Genomic DNA, 19088 nt, shown 5'->3' with positions numbered 1-19088 from the left:
ATACTAGATACTAGCTTTTGATCATAAACAAGCTAGTATCTAGTTTGGTACAAATAAAAAAATAATATAAGAAAATTATTAAATTTTGGAAAAAATTATCCACAGAGTGAAAGTGTTGTTTCCTGGGAGAAAACCTAAGTCCATTTAAAGTATAATACGAAAAAATGGATTTATTTTCATACAAAATTTACTTCTGGATACTATCTTATGATCATAAACAAGCTTCTGTCCAAGTTTGGTAGAAATCAAGTATATTTTGTATATAAGAAAGTTATTAAATTTTCCAAAACTTTAACCACAGAGTGAATATTTTTGAACGCCGTCGTTGACGACGACGACACCGACGACGACGGAATGTAGGATCGCTTAGTCTCGCTTTTTCGACTTAAGTCGAAGGGTCGACAAAAAGAAGAAAAACACAATACTAAAACATTTCATCCAGAACGTGTGTTATGTCATCTCTTGAATCATAATCAAACTTTTATTTATATTTTATAGGGATGATTGCGCACAAGGAAAACAATTTTAAGATATCACGCTATTGATATAATATGCAAAACATATATTTATGTAGTCTCGATCTACAAATTATTTCTATGCGCTGATTCATATATTTACATTATTACTGTAATGGTATTAGAAAAAAATCATCATGGCTAAAAGCACATTTTATGAAATTTTGAATTCTTAAAATACACGTTATCACATGTACATACAAGTGTCTTTTTCTAATTTTGGCAGAAATGTGAAGGTAAATGACCTAAGTAATTTTCTGTTGAAGTATTCTATACATACAGGAAATGATGTTTTTTTCTGTTTTTATAGTTTTTGTAACACAAATGTAATACTTCAAGCAAACAGTTTTTACATAATTTGCATGTTTTGCAGCAAAGGATACAGTTTCTCTACAAAGAAAAACTACATTTCAAATTGTACCCACATTAACTAAAATCAACATGAAAACAAAATATTGAAATCAATTCGGTATCAACAGTAGCTAGATCAGTCAAATTATTGGTAATATATTGATATGACATGCAAAAAAATAATAAAAGTGATATACTAGTACTTGTAAAAGTATAAATGACTATCTACAGATTATGCTATATAAACTTAAAAATTAGACAAGATCATGAACAATAAAAATAATAAATGTTGACTTATTTCGTATGGGAGCTGACCTTTGAATTCACAGTGTATTTATTATGCATCAACTTCAATTGTGATGATCGGCTGATTACGTAAAGTCACCGAGCTCCTAAACATGATTTTCAAGTTATCAAAGTCAATAAAGTACACACATGTAAATCACATTGACCTACTTTTTATGTAAATGTATAAATTGTTTATAATATATCACCAAAAATGTGGAGTAAATATTCATGAGCAATTCAAGCTCAACAATTCATTACACACAAAGAACATCTAAAAATAAAAATAGACTTTAGCAATTGACACTTGTCACATGCATGTCTTATCAATTTGTCAAGAAATTTATAACAATGAGTCACAATAAGCATATTTTTACAAATTTATGTAATGTTCTTCCTTCTAGATATTTGCAAACACTAATATAGGTCTATACCTAGGATTACATTTTAGACTTACGATTACAGGTGACAAAAACAAGATGCATCTCATAATACAAAAACAAAACAACAATACAGATACAAAATAATTAAAAGGTGTCTTCTGTAAAAAAAAATATGTAAGCAAAACGTTAAAACTACATGCGTCCGAAGAGCTTTGCTGGTTCTACAATCAGGACCGCACACAGCCGAATATTTGAACACAAGGATGTATAAGGACAATTTCTCCTCACCTGCTACACTTTTGCATTTTTTATCCCTAACAATCAATTGAATAGATTTGCGTATTAGCTTTGTTTTGAAATGATGAACATCTCAGAGAGATCACGGGCTGTTCCGGGGGTTGTAACATCCTATTTCTTGCCGATCAATGCTTTTGAATAGGGACATATAGTTGGACCCCTCCCCCTTTATCTTGGGTTGAAATCCCCTTTTGAAAATGACTCTACCCCTGCATCGTCAGTGCACTCTATATTAAAATTCCATCACAATGGTTCAAGTCTCGAAACAGGGGTTACAGCGGATGTTCACGGAGGTGATTATCTACACCGCGAAGAAAAACCCGTAAATTTAAATGATCCTCAAGGTCTCTATTATTCAATTTGCATAAAGGAAACACAACCTGGAACTCGTTTGTCATTTTATCTTTGTTGCTGTTGAAAAAATAGATAGAAAGGTTTTAACTATTTGAGTACACCTATTCTAACATTTCAAGTCTGTCGAACAGTCTAAAATATATATCCGGAATAAAGAAGTCTGTTGATCTTTTTTCTATTAAAACCAAAAATGTAGACAAAGCAAAAGTGTTTGTCCTTCTCAGGAAAAATCCTCTTTAAATGCAACGAGAAGGACTCAATAAGTCAAATAATAATGCTAATAGAAATCATTATAATACTTAATGTCCTTTGATTTTGTGAGACTGTTTACTCCTTGGTTTTGATTGTTATTGTCTTCTGCAAATATTTTACAAAGCTATTTAAGACACATACTAATAATTCTTTAGAAAGAAACAATAATATCTTAATGTTATACAATGTAGAATAGAATAGAAAAGAATATATGTAATGTAAAATGTGGGCACAAGGAGGGCATATATCATACACACAATATTATTATAAACAATAACATATGCAATAAACAGACAATAGATATGTAACATGAGTAATGATAATAACAAAAATAATAAAATGAAACAATATACTACAAAACATACACTCAACAAAATAGTAGTTCATACAAACTATCAGGAAATTACTCAATGAGAGATAACAGAAATAAATATGTAAATATACATGAAAAAGCATTTTACATTATGTTTTAGAAATTGAAAGGCTCCAGAAAAAGCTTGTTTGCTCACCTAGCGCTATGCAAACCTATCATGTCAACAATGGTCAATATTCAACAAAGTGGACTAGAATAGACAAACAAAAACAATCTTGTTGATCTTGAGTTATTGGTATTTTTTCTGTTGTCAATTTCTATCATCTTTAGTGTTTGTCCCAAGAAAAATAGTAATCTTTCATTAACCAAAATTGTTCAAAATCAAAATCATCATTGTTGATTTAGCTTAAATTTCAATAAACAATTTTACATAAAGAAAATAGAAAAAATACGTCTTTTACACTTTAAATATCTATACAAACAAAAAGAGGTTTACAGTATTAGTATTTAATTATTTTCTTTCATTACTATCTATTACTATACTCTATCATTCAGTAATGTGATAGAATGTTTTCTGCGGTGCCGTGTATTACTTTTAAAGCAAAGACAATTGTTTTCGAAAAAAAACGTATATTTTAATATGACACCAGTTACTGCCCTAAGTATATCAGAGAACATTGTCATTGACACTAGCTGTGTACACTTGATAATTATTTCAACAATTGGTAATTGTGATTGGCATACGTTTCCCATGTAAATCGTGAATGATGGCATACTGATGACTATTTCTACTTCTGTGTAATTAATTAGGCTTATTTGGAGCATTATCTTTGTTTAAGATTTTATAATAATCTCATTTTTTTTAGAATTGTCACTTAATAGCATAGCATATCTTTTTAAATTGTATACTAACTGTTACATTATATATGGCTCACCGAAGTCGACATTATCAAATATCAAACTGAAAAACAAAAAGATAATGGGAACACATCAGTCAGACATCAAACTGAACCAACAATTCAAAAGTAATGTAAAAATTACTAGCAGTACGGTTCGATAACTTAGTAACACGTTATCAAATGGTTTCTACCATTAATTTAGGAAAGTACAAATAATTAAATGTTATATTTGGAGTTAATCAATTTTAAACACATAGAGAATATTTTATAATTTAGCGGATTTTCTAGTATATAATCCACGATTCATTAGAGCACATACCATTGTGCATCTAGTTGGGAATTTAAAATTAACAAAAAGATACAGGTGTAAGTCTAAAGGGTTGTTAATTAGTTAACCATAGACTCCTTAACATATATTAGCTTCAAGTAGGAAATATACAGACAAAATTGCAATATGAGCATTTGTCAAAACACGAAATAAAGAAAATAGCAATGTGGAATTAATCATTGTGACATCAATGTTGACTTGCACTTGTTCCTAAAAGTAATTCTTCTATTTTCAAATGACCATTCATATGTGCCACATAAAGAGGTTTCTGACCTTTGTCGTCGCATTTGTTGACATCAGCTGAATGATTCAACAGTTCTTTAACAACGTCAACATGTCCATTCTGACTTGCTATATACAGAGGTGATTCACCATTATTGTAACACGTATTGACATCAGCTGAATGTTGTAATAGTTCTTTAACAACATCAACATGTCCATTATGACTTGCTATATACAGAGGTGATGCACGATTCTTTTCACACTTATTGAATTCAGCTGAATGTTGTATCAGTTCTTTAACAACAACAACATGTCCATTATGACTTGCTATATACAGAGGTGATTCACCATTCTTGTAACACGTATTGACATCAGCTGAATGTTGTAATAGTTCTTTAACAACATCAACATCCCCATATTCACTTGCTATATACAGAGGTGATGCACCATTCTTTTCACACTTATTGACATCAGCTGAATGTTGTATCAGTTCTTTAACAACATCAACATGTCCTTTCTCACGTGCTCTATACAGAGGTGATGTATCCTCATTGTTACACTTATTGACATCAGCTGAATGTTGTATCAGTTCTTTAACAACATCAACATGTCCATTCTGACTTGCTATACACAGAGGTGATGTACCATCATTGGTACACTTATTGACATCAGCTGAATATTGTATCAGTTCTTTAACAACATCAACATGTCCATTCTGACTTGCTCTATACAGAGGTGATATATCCTCATTGTTACACTTATTGACATCAGCTGAATGTTGTATCAGTTCTTTAACAACATCAACATGTCCCTTCGCAATTGCTATATACAGAGGTGATGTCTCCTTATTGTCACACTTATTGACATCAGCTGAATGTTGTATAAATTCTTTAACAACATCAACATGTCCATTATGGCTTGCTATACACAGAGGTGATGTATCCTCATTGTCACACTTATTGACATCAGCTGAATGTTGTATCAGTTCTTTAACAACATCAACATGTCCATTCTGACTTGCTATATACAGAGGGGATGTACCATCATTGTCACACTTATTGACATCAGCTGAATGTTGTATCAGTTCTTTAACAACATTAACATGTCCATTATGACTTGCTATATACAGAGGTGATGTATCCTCATTGGTACACTTATTGACATCAGCTGAATGTTGTATCAGTTCTTTAACAACATCAACATGTCCATTCTGACTTGCTATATACAGAGGTGATGTATCCTCATTGGTACACTTATTGACATCAGCTGAATGTTGTATCAGTTCTTTAACAACATCAACATGTCCATTCTGACTTGCTATATACAGAGGTGATATATCCTCATTGGTACACTTATTGACATCAGCTGAATGTTGTATCAGTTCTTTAACAACATCAACATGTCCTTTCTCACTTGCTATATACAGAGGTGATGCATCATTTTTGTTACATTTATTGACATCAGCTGAATGTTGTATCAGTTCTTTAACAACATCAACATGTCCATTATGACTTGCTCCATACAGAGGTGATGTACCATCATTGGCACAACTATTGACATCAGCTGAATGTTGTATCAGTTCTTTAACAACATCAACATGTCCATTATGACTTGCTACATACAGAGGTGATATATCCTCATTTTCACACTTATTGACATCAGCTGAATGTTGTATCAGTTCTTTAACAACATCAACATGTCCATTATTACTTGCTTTACACAGAGGTGATGTACCATCATTTTTACACTTATTGACATCAGCTGAATGTTGTATCAGTTCTTTAACAACATCAACATGTCCATTCTGACTTGCTATAGACAGAGGTGATACATCCTCATTGGTACACTTATTGACATCAGTTGAATGCTGTATCAGTTCTTTAACAACATCAACATGTCCATTCTGACTTGCTATATACAGAGGTGATGTACAATTATTGTTACACTTATTGACATTAGCTGAATGTTGTATCAGTTCTTTAACAACATCAACATGTCCATTATTACTTGCTATATACAGAGGTGATTTACCATCATTGTTACACTTATTGACATCAGCTGAATGTTGTATCAGTTCTTTAACAACATCAACATGTCCATTCTGACTTGCTATATACAGAGTTGATGTACCATCATTGGCACACTTATTGACATCAGCTGAATGTTGTATCAGTTCTTTAACAAAATCAACATGTCCATTATGACTTGCTACATACAGAGGTGATGTATCCTCATTGTTACACTTATTGACATCAGCTGAATGTTGTATCAGTTCTTTAACAACATCAACATGTCCATTCTGACTTGCTACATACAGAGGTGATGTATCCTCATTGGCACACTTATTGACATCAGCTGAATGCTGTATCAGTTCTTTAACAACATCAACATGTCCAGTATTACTTGCTATACACAGAGGTGATGTACCATCATTGGCACACTTATTGACATCAGCTGAATGTTGTATCAGTTCTTTAACAAAATCAACATGTCCATTATGACTTGCTACATACAGAGGTGATGTATCCTCATTGTTACACTTATTGACATCAGCTGAATGCTGTAACAGTTCTTTAACAACATCAACATGTCCATTCTGACTTGCTCCATACAGAGGTGATATATCCTCATTGTCACACTTATTGACATCAGCTGAATGTTTTATCAGTTCTTTAACAACATCAACATGTCCTTCCTGACTTGCCCATAATAAAGGAAACGAACCATCCTCTCTACTGTAGTTAATGTCACTATTCATACTTATCAACCATTTGACAAGATTAACTGTTCCCATATAACAACTTCCACTAAGTGCTATATCTTTACTGTGAATATCTTTAGTACAAACAAGTTCTTGTTGCTTTGATGGATCAAGTTGATTTAAATGTGTTAAAAAAATTTCTGTAAATATAATAGAATTCATATTTCTGTTATGACATACACTGTACACATAACCGTTCTTCCAGTCTCTCAGCAATCTTTCTATATATTTATCTATATATTTATCAGGTATTTGTATCACAAACTCTATTTCTGTGCTCATGCTATCTGTAATCTTCCAAATGAATCTCTCAGCAATGAAATCAGTATTCGCATGATAAAAAAAGAGCTTTAACATCTTCTCCCCGAAGTACTTAGCCAGGAAATCAAACAACTTGTCATGGATTATTTTGTATGTACTATCCTCCTTGACTACATAGGTACCGTTAAGTGCTTCAAGGGATTTCTTTAAACTTTTGATAGGTGTGTCTTTAGATAGTTCACATTCAGCGAGGAAATCGTTTAAAACTTGTTCGATCTTCTCATCTTTTATGAACCAGTTTTCTTCTGTTAATGTGTTGTTAAACATCACACAAATTACTAAGCTACAATATTGCATCTTACCAGCATCACTTTCGCCATACATTTGTTCAAGTTGATCTTTAAAAAAATCAAACGGATTGCTAAAAAAAGAGCTAATGCTAATATTTTTCTGAAGGTTCTGTTTATGATATAAGCTACACAAAAGTGGGAAAAAATCATATTTTTCTGACAGTTCCTTCACTTCATCATTATTGTCCGTAAAGTACGCCTCAGCTAAAGCATTTTGATCAGCGGCACTAAGTTTATATTCTCGTGAACTTAAATCGATGTTGCACATTTTGAAAATAGAGATATATCTAAAACGTTCATCGTTGTAAACTTCCAATCTACATGTAGATATTATTTTACAACATTGGTCTGTGAGAAGAGATGTAATGGAATCAATATTTTGTTTCCAGTCAGTATAGATTTGTTGATTAAGAGTATATCTGCCACAAACATCATCAAAGACAAATAATGTTTTCCTTCCATGTTTAAACCATTTACCAATATCTTCAGGTTTATTACATGGAATTACAGTATAGCCATGTTTCTTCAATATGAGGGCAATGTGTTTAGAAAGAAAACTTTTTCCAGTGCCTGAGTTTCCGACCAAGGTAACTGAACTTTGTGTCAAAACTTTTTGCATTACATGTTTCTCTGCTTCAGTACTAACAAACAGTTGATCAGCCTCCTTCCACTGTTCCAAGCGTCTTTCAAACTGCTCTGTAAAAAATATAAAATAAAAAATGAGACACAGCCAAATGACTTTAATAAGGAATTTTTAAAAGTTTAATTATCAAGGTTTGATTACACCAAAAAAGCCTACTCCACATATAGTTGCAAGTCATTTTCTTGTTTCAAAGAACAATTCTTTTATTAAAGTGGTCCTATGAAATATTTGAAGCCTGAGATAACCTGGATACCAATGTTTGTAAATAAGAAAAGGGTTGGAACTCAGTAAAGATTCGCCATTTAATTGACAAATTCAACTAAATAAACCGTTTTCATAATTATTTGTTTTCGTTAATTCTCTCAAAAATTCTGCCGAAATTCACAGAATTTATCTTAAATAAATCAAAATAGCAGCAATACCTTCTTTGAAAGATACAAAGAATCAGTTTGCAAGTTTTGCTGTATCTGTAAACAAATTATGTGAAACGGAATAGTCCATTTTGTATATACGGTAATGTTGTTCACTGAAAAGATATAAGATGAGTTAACTTATGAAGTCTTTTAATAAACTTATTCTGAAAAATTGAAATATCATTTTGAATACTGTTTTTATTGGTACAGATATTGATATTTGTATCCACATTGGCACTTTCACGATAGGATTATCTGCCGATACCTATAGTTTGACCATTTTTTTTCCTGATGATTTATGTATAAGTGCTAAGTTTCTCATTCCAAAGCAAATTTTTAAAGGTTTTGTTTCCAAGCTGGTGGAGCAGATCTCAAAAAGCATCCACAATCATTTAAATACTACTCTTGGGTCAAAATGCAAATTGTATAAAAGAAGTCAATGAACACAAACTAGAAAACTGACATCGCTTCCAAAATGAATCTGGACAATAAACAAATCCTAAATACTCAACAGACAAAGCAATACATGTTGTGCTGAAGAATAGTTCACATGCCTTTTTTGACACCAGTTATCAATTTGTGATATAATATTCTACCTTTATATATCATATTTGTCTTTTTATTTTATTCATAATTGATAGATTGATGTTTAATGCCGCTTTCAGCACTATTGACTGTTTCGTTGCGGTAAGGTTTTATTGGTGGAGGAGAGAGGAGTGTCGAGAGAGAACCTCATGGCCTTTGATAGGAAAACTGACTATCCTAATGAATTAAGAGCCAACTGCACCTCCTTCGAATAAGTTACGAATCAACAGCCTCCGTGTTGAAAGGCTAGTGCTCCGTGTTAAATGGAACTGCAAAACATGGGCTGTTCTTTTGCTTTTGTTGTTTGGTTGCTTAAAAATAGTTTGTTCTTTCTTTTTAAATTTTGAGTTAAATCAGTTGACAGATGGACAGACAAAATGAAAACTATCGAACTCATTTTTCCTTGATACGAGCCCTTTTCAAGCAAAACATATGTATTTTCTAGTTATATGTACTAAACAGGCTTTGTATTATGATTACGTAATGTTCCAAAGTCTTACATCAATTAACTTACCTTGTATATGTTTGGGAATAACTTCATCATGATTCATCGTACCACCTAAAAATAAAAATAATAAATACACATTATGTACATGTTACTTGCAGATGTATATCTAAAAAAGAAAAGCCATTATTTCATGACATTCAAATTCAGATTTCCCAGATTCATCAATACAGTGTTTCTGTTGAATTCCGATTTACCGCTATCCTACTAAAATATGATACTTTTTGTATTACTTTTTGCATATCACGCTACTTGAGTAATATAGAATTTTCTCAGTTGAGTTAAACCGAATGAATGACTCCATTAGCCTACGTCATTGATACTACTATGAAAAGAAGAGATCAACAGATTATCAATGGTCTTTCAAATTTAATGATGTTTCTGCTGATGCGAGCAAGCTACCAACAGAAACCCCAATACTTTTTTTTCCACTTTGGTTTAGTTATGTTTGGAGATCTTTCAGTTACAATGATTTATACTTTATTAATCGGATAAAAAAATAAAAACACCTTAAAATTGAAATCAGAAAGCATTAAGTAGTAAAATGTCCTCAATTTTTTTTATGGAAAACCCCAATACTTTTTTTTATAAAAGAGTGCAAAAGCAATATAGCCTATAACTTGGTAGTTTCCAAGCATTTGTAATTGCCGTCTGTAAATTTGGTCACCATTTACTGTGGCGTATTACATGAAGGCGAATGCAGTTATTAAAAGTATCGGGCTTTTGAATTATTACCCGAGACGCGCATTTCGTCTACATAAGACTCATCAATGACGCTCAGATGGAAATAGTTAGAAAGCTAAAACTAGTACAAAGTAGAAAAGCATTGAGGACCAACAAGTCCAAAAAAAATGAGCCAAATACTGCTAAGGTAATTATAATTTAAGCATAGGAAAATCCTTAGCTATTAGAATAATTCATACTCTTGAAAACAGACAAATCTTTTCAAATTGATTAAAATGAAACAATTTAGGGCAACAAACTAATACTAGAGACTTATAAATCATATCGTTTGTTTTTGTCGTATAAATTATCTCATATTTGGTCGTCATGTCGAGTCCTTTCATAGCTGAATTATAACCAGTATTTCACAAAAAAATAAAAACATTCAGTATATTCAACAAAAATGATTTTTTTTATAAAGGGTATATCAGTCTACACAATTAAAGATACTACATCTTTTTTTAGTATCATTGAGAAAGTAAAAACCTATGACAAATAGCCACTTGATTTTTTTTTATATAAAACAAATCTTTGACACTATGTTAGTTGACGTTGAATGAGCCAATGAATATTTTGAGAAGTCAAACTTAAAAGTCATAGCTCCGCCCGTCAATGTAGTGATACATCTATTGAAACTACTTTTAAACACAATGTACATGTATTTAAACTGGATGAGAAAATAGTATATGTACAGCAATTGGTACAGTCCAACGAGAATATGTAAAGTAATTAGGGACCAGTCATTGCTCATTTACATTTCGACTGTGAAAAAAGTAGGGGGATGAAGAAATAATCATGGAATCTGTTAAAAGGGAAAGGGGTCAAGTTTATTTAGAAAAATAATATTAAAAATTAAAAACAAATTAAAGAAAATAGAGAGCGAAAACCAAGTAAACTTGAATTTTTCCTCTGAAGTAGCCTCTGTTGTTTTACTCATCTTTTACAGTTGATATACCTCTTTTACCATAACAAGTAAATTTGTTTTGATACATTTGATTCATTTCTCTTGTATCAGGCTTTGATTATTATTGGTATAGACGCAACAAAGAACACTGTAAGACATCGTCTGAGATATCTTCTTAAAGGGATCTTATTTTTTGTATTCTCTTATATATTTTAGTTACTTTTCGGGGCTTTTGAAAATGACTTAACTATAGCCTCAGTTACCCATTTAGTGTCTATGTATATGTCTTGTGGAAAATCCTGAAGACAGAACCTTTAACACTGAAAAAGGAAAAAAAGACTAAATTCCTCTTCAATTCGTCAAATCAAAATCTGCATGGTACATTATGCATGTTCTGATAGATGTATTGGTAATATTGATTGATGTGAGCAAATATTTATAATTGAGAAGTTGTCTAAGTGTTCTTGCTTACATATATACATTGCAATTCTTCAAATACAGAACTTGCAACGCAGGTTTGTACATTTGGATGCTTTTTTAATAGTTTTTTATGCGACTGTCAAACAATTAAATGGTGTAGCTAGATATACAACCAGGTTTACCCAACAATTTTCTACAGAAAAAAATACCTGTACCCAGTCAGCAATATAACAATTGTTATCCATTTACTTGATATGTTTGAGCTTTTGATTTTGTTATTTTATTAGGGACTTTCCGTTTTTTATTTTCAAAGCGATCGGAATTTTTTACTTTTCAACAGGCCATAAATCAAGCATTTCAAAACCATGGTTATGCTGAACCCATATTAGACGTGTAGCTCTCCTTATTAGGGTAGGTTTAGAAAATTAAAAGTTGAGTTAGGTTAATCATCTTATTTTGTTATAGGCCAGTCACAAGAGTAGATGTATCACGATGTTCGTCTGTCCGTTCGTTCTTCGTCTACATGACGTTCAATTTGTCCGTCAGTTTGTCCGTCAATTATTTTTTTTCTTTGTATACAGTGCAAATTTTCTGAAACTAAACACTAGATTTTCTTGTCTTTTTTTAAGTTTGCATACCGTAATAAATCGTTGCCATGTTGTTGCAATGACACAATCCACTTTGGAATTACATTTTAAGATAAAATAACGTACATAACTGCTAAAAATACACAATAACTTAAAGAAAGTTGGTTTGTCTATTGCCAATCTGGGAAAGAATGTTGGATATGTAGTTGTGTCTCTGTTCTGATGGTCAATAAAGTATCAATCAAAAGAAAAACTGCCCTTCCAATTGAGTTGATATCTTAGAATGTTTGAAAGTGCTATACAGCACTTTACCGGGAGCAGATTGTCTGCCCTGTATGTTTGATTTGTTGATAATCCAACAGTTCTAAAACTAAAATAGAACAAGAAAATGTCTCCAGTACACGGATGTCCCACTTACACTATCATTTTCTATGTTCAGTGGACCGTGAAATTAGGGTAAAATCTCTAATTTGGCACTAAAATTAGAAAGACCATATCATAGGTAACATGTGTACTAAATTTCAAGTAGATTGGACTTCAACTTCATCAAAAAATACCTTGAGCAAAAACTTTAACCTGAAGCGGGACAGACGGACGAACGAACGAACAGACGAACGGACGAACGGACGCACAGACCAGAAAACAGATTGCCCCTCTACTATCGTAGGTGGGGCATCAAAGAGGGCGTAACTTTTTCACGATAATTAAATTTCTAAATCTTAACCTTAAATCTTTAAGATAGATATAAGAAGATGTTGTATATGTATTTTATTTCGTTTGAAATAGGGTTTTTCCCGTTTGCTATTTGTAGTTAATATTTACAGATTGGAACTAGTGTAACTAGTTCGGATACTGGTTTTGTAACAGTATGTACTATTTATAAGTTTGATGTTAGGTGCAGGAGGCACGAGGAAAGTTTTGGCGGTTTTTATGGGTGGGGTTTAAAGGTACTATATAAAGTTTGGGATTTAAATGTATTAGTATCGAAGGTGCTCGCAGTTACGTCGGATTGAAGTTGATCACATAGGTATATGTGCAGTTGCTGCTATGTTTATTGTACGTACAGGCGTTGGAGGCATTAGACGGGGGAAAAGAAACGATGCGAGAGAGGAACATGTTTTCACATGACGGAGTTGAGTATAATGTTGACTTTATTTACATTCTGAAATCATGCCTGGAGATCGTATTATTAAGTTAGAAGCGAATATCAATATATTTGTTTTCATGAACTGTTTTGAATCTGTATGGTTTTACAACTCTGGAGTATATGGTAGAATGGAAGATGGTTTACAACTGAAGTTTAACTTATTTGATAATATAAGGACAAGGTTACAAAACAGAAAATAGACAAAACGTATTGAAATTCTTGGTTTTAACTGAAATTAATAGAAAATGTTTTTACAAGTACTAATATTGACACCTTAACTAGTAACTGTAAAATTATACACATTTATATCTAGAAATAAGAAATAATTTAACTACTTATAGTAAGTAAGTAAGTAAGTATTTTTTTTATTATAGTGACATGTGTAATCACATTTCAGTAAAGTACAATATATTATATACACAATAAAATACACCCGACCCATTGGGTCTATAAGTCACTTTCAAAAATTAAACGTAATTCTTTATCACGGATTTCAAACAAAATAATGAAAATTAAAATTATATTGAATACTGGTGACTCAATGTTTTCTTGTTTGTTTTTGTTTTAATTTTGTATTATCTCCCTTGAATCAATATGTCCAAGTATTTCTGCTGTAGATTATGTTTATACAATAACTATTTTATTATAATAAGAAATATTGATGATAATTTATATTATATAGAAACTTTATGGTAAAATTAGTATTCTTAAAACCTAGGCATATATATACAATCATGACATTTATAATGTTTAAGGTGATTTAACTTGTATTTTTTGTTATCTCCCTTGAGTCACTTATTTCTATTATTCTTATAATTGAAAATGTAAATATATACTTCTCACAATTACAATTATAAGTGACACTTATGGCAAATGTTAATGTAAAGATATTATTCTGTAAAAACTAAAAAATTGTGAAACATTGTTCATAATTATGAAAATGCTTTATCACAATTGTCATATTCAATCCATTGAATATTTTTTCAAACTTTTTCTCATTTATTTTTCTATTTTTTTTCATTTATTTTTAAACACTCCTTTGAAAATTATCCTGTTTGACATCCCCATTCTTATTACTTTTCTGTGTTTACATCATTATTGGAAAATAATTTTTATTTCTTTCATTCAACTACTTGATGTAATTTGGATGCAATCATTTTACTATCAATGAGTTCATTAAAGATTTTGTCTGTTAATTGTCAAGGTCTTCGTAACACATTAAAAAGAAGAGACGTATTTGATATGCTGAAGTCAAAGAACTGTAATATATATTGTATTCAGGATACTCATTTTACAAATGATATAGAAAACATAGTGAGATCTATTTGGGGTTATGAGTGTTATTTTTCATCTGTTAGCTCAAACTCTAGAGGTGTAGCTATTTTGTTCAATAATAATTTTGAATGCAAAGTATTGAAAGAAAAAAAAGATATAAATGGAAACTATTTAATTTTAGATATTCTTGTAGAAAATAGAAAGATAACTCTTGTATGTCTATATGGACCAAATACAGACAATCCTGATTTTTTTTCTAATATTATGTCTGTTATTGATGATTTTGAAAATGAATACTTTGTTATTTGTGGTGATTTCAATCTTGTCCAAAACCCATGTATAGATTATTGCAACTATGTGAATATTAACAATTCGAAAGCTAGGGAAAAAGTATTGGAATTTATTGAAGAAAGAAATTTGATAGACCCGTATAGAGAACTTTTTCCAGATGTACAGCGATACACCTGGAGGAAGAGAAATCCTTTTAAACAGGCTATATTAGACTTTTTTCTTCTCACTGAAAATTTTTTAAACAGTCTAAAAAATTGTAATATACTTCCAAGCTATCGGTCAGATCACTCTATGATTTTGCTAGATTTAGAATTTAACCCTTTCATTAGGGGAAAAGGTTTGTGGAAGTTTAACAACTCTTTATTATATGATATAGACTATACAAATACTATTAAGCAAAAAATTCAGGAAGTGAAAAAACAATATTGTGCTTTAGTTTATAATATGGAAAATATTGACAAAATAGATAATACAGACATTCATTTTAGAATTAATTGTCAGCTTTTGCTTGAGACTCTTCTTATGGAAATTAGGGGGAAGACAATTTCATACTCAAGCTATAAAAAAAAGCAAGACGAAAAAAGGGAACAAAATCTTCGAAATGAAATAACTCAATTAGAGGAAAGAGTTGATGAACATTCCATTAACGCATTAGAAGCAAAAAAACATGAGCTTGAAAGTTTACGAACACAAAAATTAAAAGGGAAATTAGTAAGATCCCGTGTCCAATGGATACAGGAAGGGGAAAAACCTACTAATTATATTTCTGTGGCTTAGAATCACGAAATTTTATGAGCAAAATTATTCCCAAAGTAGAGAAAGAAAATGGGGAAATTATAACAAAACAAAAAGATATTTTGAATGAAGTTAAATATTTTTATGACAATCTTTATAAAAAAAAGGGATACTAAAAGTACTTTAAATGATCTTAAAACAGACTTGAAAAATTTAAATGTTCCTATACTTTCATCTCAGGAAAGAGAAAGCTTGGAAGGTACAATTACTGTTAAAGAAGCTGGAGAAGCATTGAAAAAAATGAAAAACAACAAAACCCCTGGAACGAATGGTTTTTCAGCAGAGTTCTATAAATTTTTTTGGAAGGATCTTCAAATTTTTATTGTAAATTCTTTAAATTATGGTGCAAAAACAGGGGAACTATCTGTTACACAAAAACAAGGGATTATTACTTGTTTACCAAAAGGTAATAAACCTCGCCACTTTTTAAAAAACTGGCGCCCTATATCTTTACTGAACACTGTGTACAAAATTGGATCAGCAGCTATTGCAAACAGATTTAAGAGTGTCCTTGATAAATTGATCAATTTTGATCAGACTGGTTTTATTAGTGGGAGGTATATTGGGGAAAATATAAGACTCATTTATGATATATTACAGTACACAGAGGAACATGAAATACCAGGGTTATTACTTTTGATTGATTTCGAAAAAGCTTTCGATTCAATATCATGGGACTTTTTGATAAATGTTTTGAAATTTTTCAATTTTGGCGAATCTATCATCAATTGGGTTAAAGTATTTTACAATAATATCAACTCTGCTGTCATCCAGGGGGGGGGGGAACCTTTCAGATTTTTTTACTATTGGAAAAGGTTGTAGACAAGGGGACCCCCTGTCTCCATATCTTTTTATTTTATGTGTTGAGATTCTGGCATTGAAAATAAGGGGAAATAGCGACATTAGTGGTATAGAGGTCACACGGGTTGAGCATAAATTGTCACAATTTGCTGATGACACCTCTTTGATTTTGGATGGGAGTGAAAAATCTTTACAAGAATCATTATTAGAATTAGACTGGTTTGCAAAAATATCTGGACTGAATATTAACTTCACAAAAACACAAGTTATTTGGTTTGGGAGCAAAAAATATAGTACAGATACTTTATGTCCTAACAGAAATCTGTCCTGGGGTGAAACTTCTTTTAAATTACTAGGAATCAATTTTGATGTAGATCTTGAAAAAATTGTTAAAATAAATTATTCTGAAAGAATTGTACAGATTAAAAATACTTTAAAACAATGGTCTAAAAGGAATCTAACTGTTATAGGGAGAATAACTGTGATTAAGACTCTAGTCTTGCCTATTGTAAACCATCTCATTATCTCTCTGCCAAATCCTTCAGATGATATTATTAAGAGAATAAATGAACTTATTTATTCATACATATGGAACTCACCTATACATAGAGTTAAGAAGGATATTCTAATCAAAGACTATTTGGAGGGTGGTTTGAAAATGCTTGATTTGAATATGCTCATTACAGCACTTAAATCAACATGGATTAGGAGGATTTTGCAGAGAGATAGTAAATGGCAAAATATTTTCATGTCAAATATAGATAAAAGAAAGTTGTTTAGTTGTGGTGTTGATTATATTAGACAACTGTATATGACAGTTAACAACCATTTTTGGAAAGATGTACTAAGATCCTGGGAAATGATTTTTCAAAAAGAAAGAAATTTTACTTATGATTCATTTTTATCAAATCCACTATGGCTAAATAATAATATTAAGATTGGTCATAAATCAGTATTTTATCAAGATTGGTTCAAAAGTGGTATTATATTTGTAAATGATATAGTTGACCAAAATGGATTGTTTATTTCATTTGATCAATTTAAGCAAATATATAACATTAACACAGATTTTCTTAAATTTAGCAGTGTTATTTCGGCAGTGAAAGAGGCATCCAAATCTTTCCCTAAAGGATCTTACAAATTAGCTTGTCCTTTTATACCATCATGTCTACAAATATTTTTAAAACATTGTAAAGGATCAAAAGATATGTATTCTGTACTGACAAAAAATAATGTTATTCCTACTGGACAGCTTAAGTGGGTTAAAATTTTAGGTGAACAGAACTTGAACTGGAAAAAGATTTTCAGACTGCCTTTTGCTGTTACTAAAAATAGTAAATTACAGTGGCTGCAATATAGGATTAACCATTGCATTATTGCCACAAATCAGTATTTAGTTAAAATAAAATTGACTGATGATCCTTTTTGTACATTTTGTAAATCAGATAATGAGTCTATAGAACACCTATTTTGGAATTGCAATACTGTACAAGATTTTCTACAGGATGTTGATAACTGGTTCCTTTCCGGTGGAATAAGTCTCCCAATGAATAAATTAAACTTTCTTTTTGGAGACTTATCCAAGATATTTCCCAACAACCCATATAACATGATTTTTCTTTATATTAAACAATATATGTATAATTCTACATGCTTTAAAAAGAATCTCTCATTGCAAGCAATTATATTGAAACTGAAAGACATGTATAAATTAGAGAGTATGATAGCTGTAAAAAATAAAAAGATAACTGAATTTGACAATGTATGGAATGTTTTTGAAAAACTATTATTGTATACCGGCTAATGTCTTTTTTGTTGTTGTTACAATTACTTATGACAACTTATTTATAATCTTTTTTAAAGAAAATATTATTGCCATGTTATGTCTCGTAAATTTTCAATTTTTTTTTCAGCATAATTATGTGATATTAGAAATAAAGATAGGGATGTAACTGGATAATCCCTTTGAGTTTTGTTTTTATTTTTTGTTTTTTTTTTGTTTTTGTTATTCCTTCTTTATTTATTTATTTATTTTCTATTTCATTTTACATTTTTTTATTCTTTTTTATTTCTTTATCTTTTCAATAGAAAATGTAAAATATTTCCAATTAAGATTTATTTATAAAAATGACATTGTATTTATCTTATATGTATTATATTGTATGTATATCATGTATATGTTGTAATTGTTGGAAATAAAAAAATAAAAAGTTAAAAAAAAAAAATATATTTGTTTTCTTTTTTTTTTAAAACCGTTTTACAGGTTTATGATTTTATTTTAAAATACTACAGAATTTGGTTATATATTTTCATTCAATAATGAAACATGTGAACCATGTTGAGTCCATTAATTTGAAAAACAAATCAGCTTTTAAGCATGCAACTTTTATTCAAAAGTTGATAGATGAAATGCTCACTAAATATTACA

General features: G+C 30.7%; 1 protein-coding gene across 1 annotated transcript; it reads right to left on the bottom strand.

The window, feature by feature from the left end:
- Nucleotides 1–4164: 4164 nt before the first annotated feature.
- LOC139526288 (serine/threonine-protein phosphatase 6 regulatory ankyrin repeat subunit B-like) lies at nucleotides 4165–11611 on the bottom strand. Its single transcript, XM_071321418.1, has 3 exons — nucleotides 11608–11611; nucleotides 9727–9771; nucleotides 4165–8267 (listed from the first exon to the last, which is right to left on the bottom strand). Exons 1-3 carry the CDS (start codon nucleotides 11609–11611, stop codon nucleotides 4165–4167), a joined length of 4152 nt encoding a protein of 1383 aa, XP_071177519.1.
- Nucleotides 11612–19088: the final 7477 nt, after the last annotated feature.

The sequence above is a fragment of the Mytilus edulis genome, chromosome 6 (genome assembly GCF_963676685.1).
Source record: "Mytilus edulis chromosome 6, xbMytEdul2.2, whole genome shotgun sequence".
Classification (NCBI taxonomy): domain Eukaryota; kingdom Metazoa; phylum Mollusca; class Bivalvia; order Mytilida; family Mytilidae; genus Mytilus; species Mytilus edulis.
This window is presented reverse-complemented; position numbering and strand designations above follow the sequence as displayed.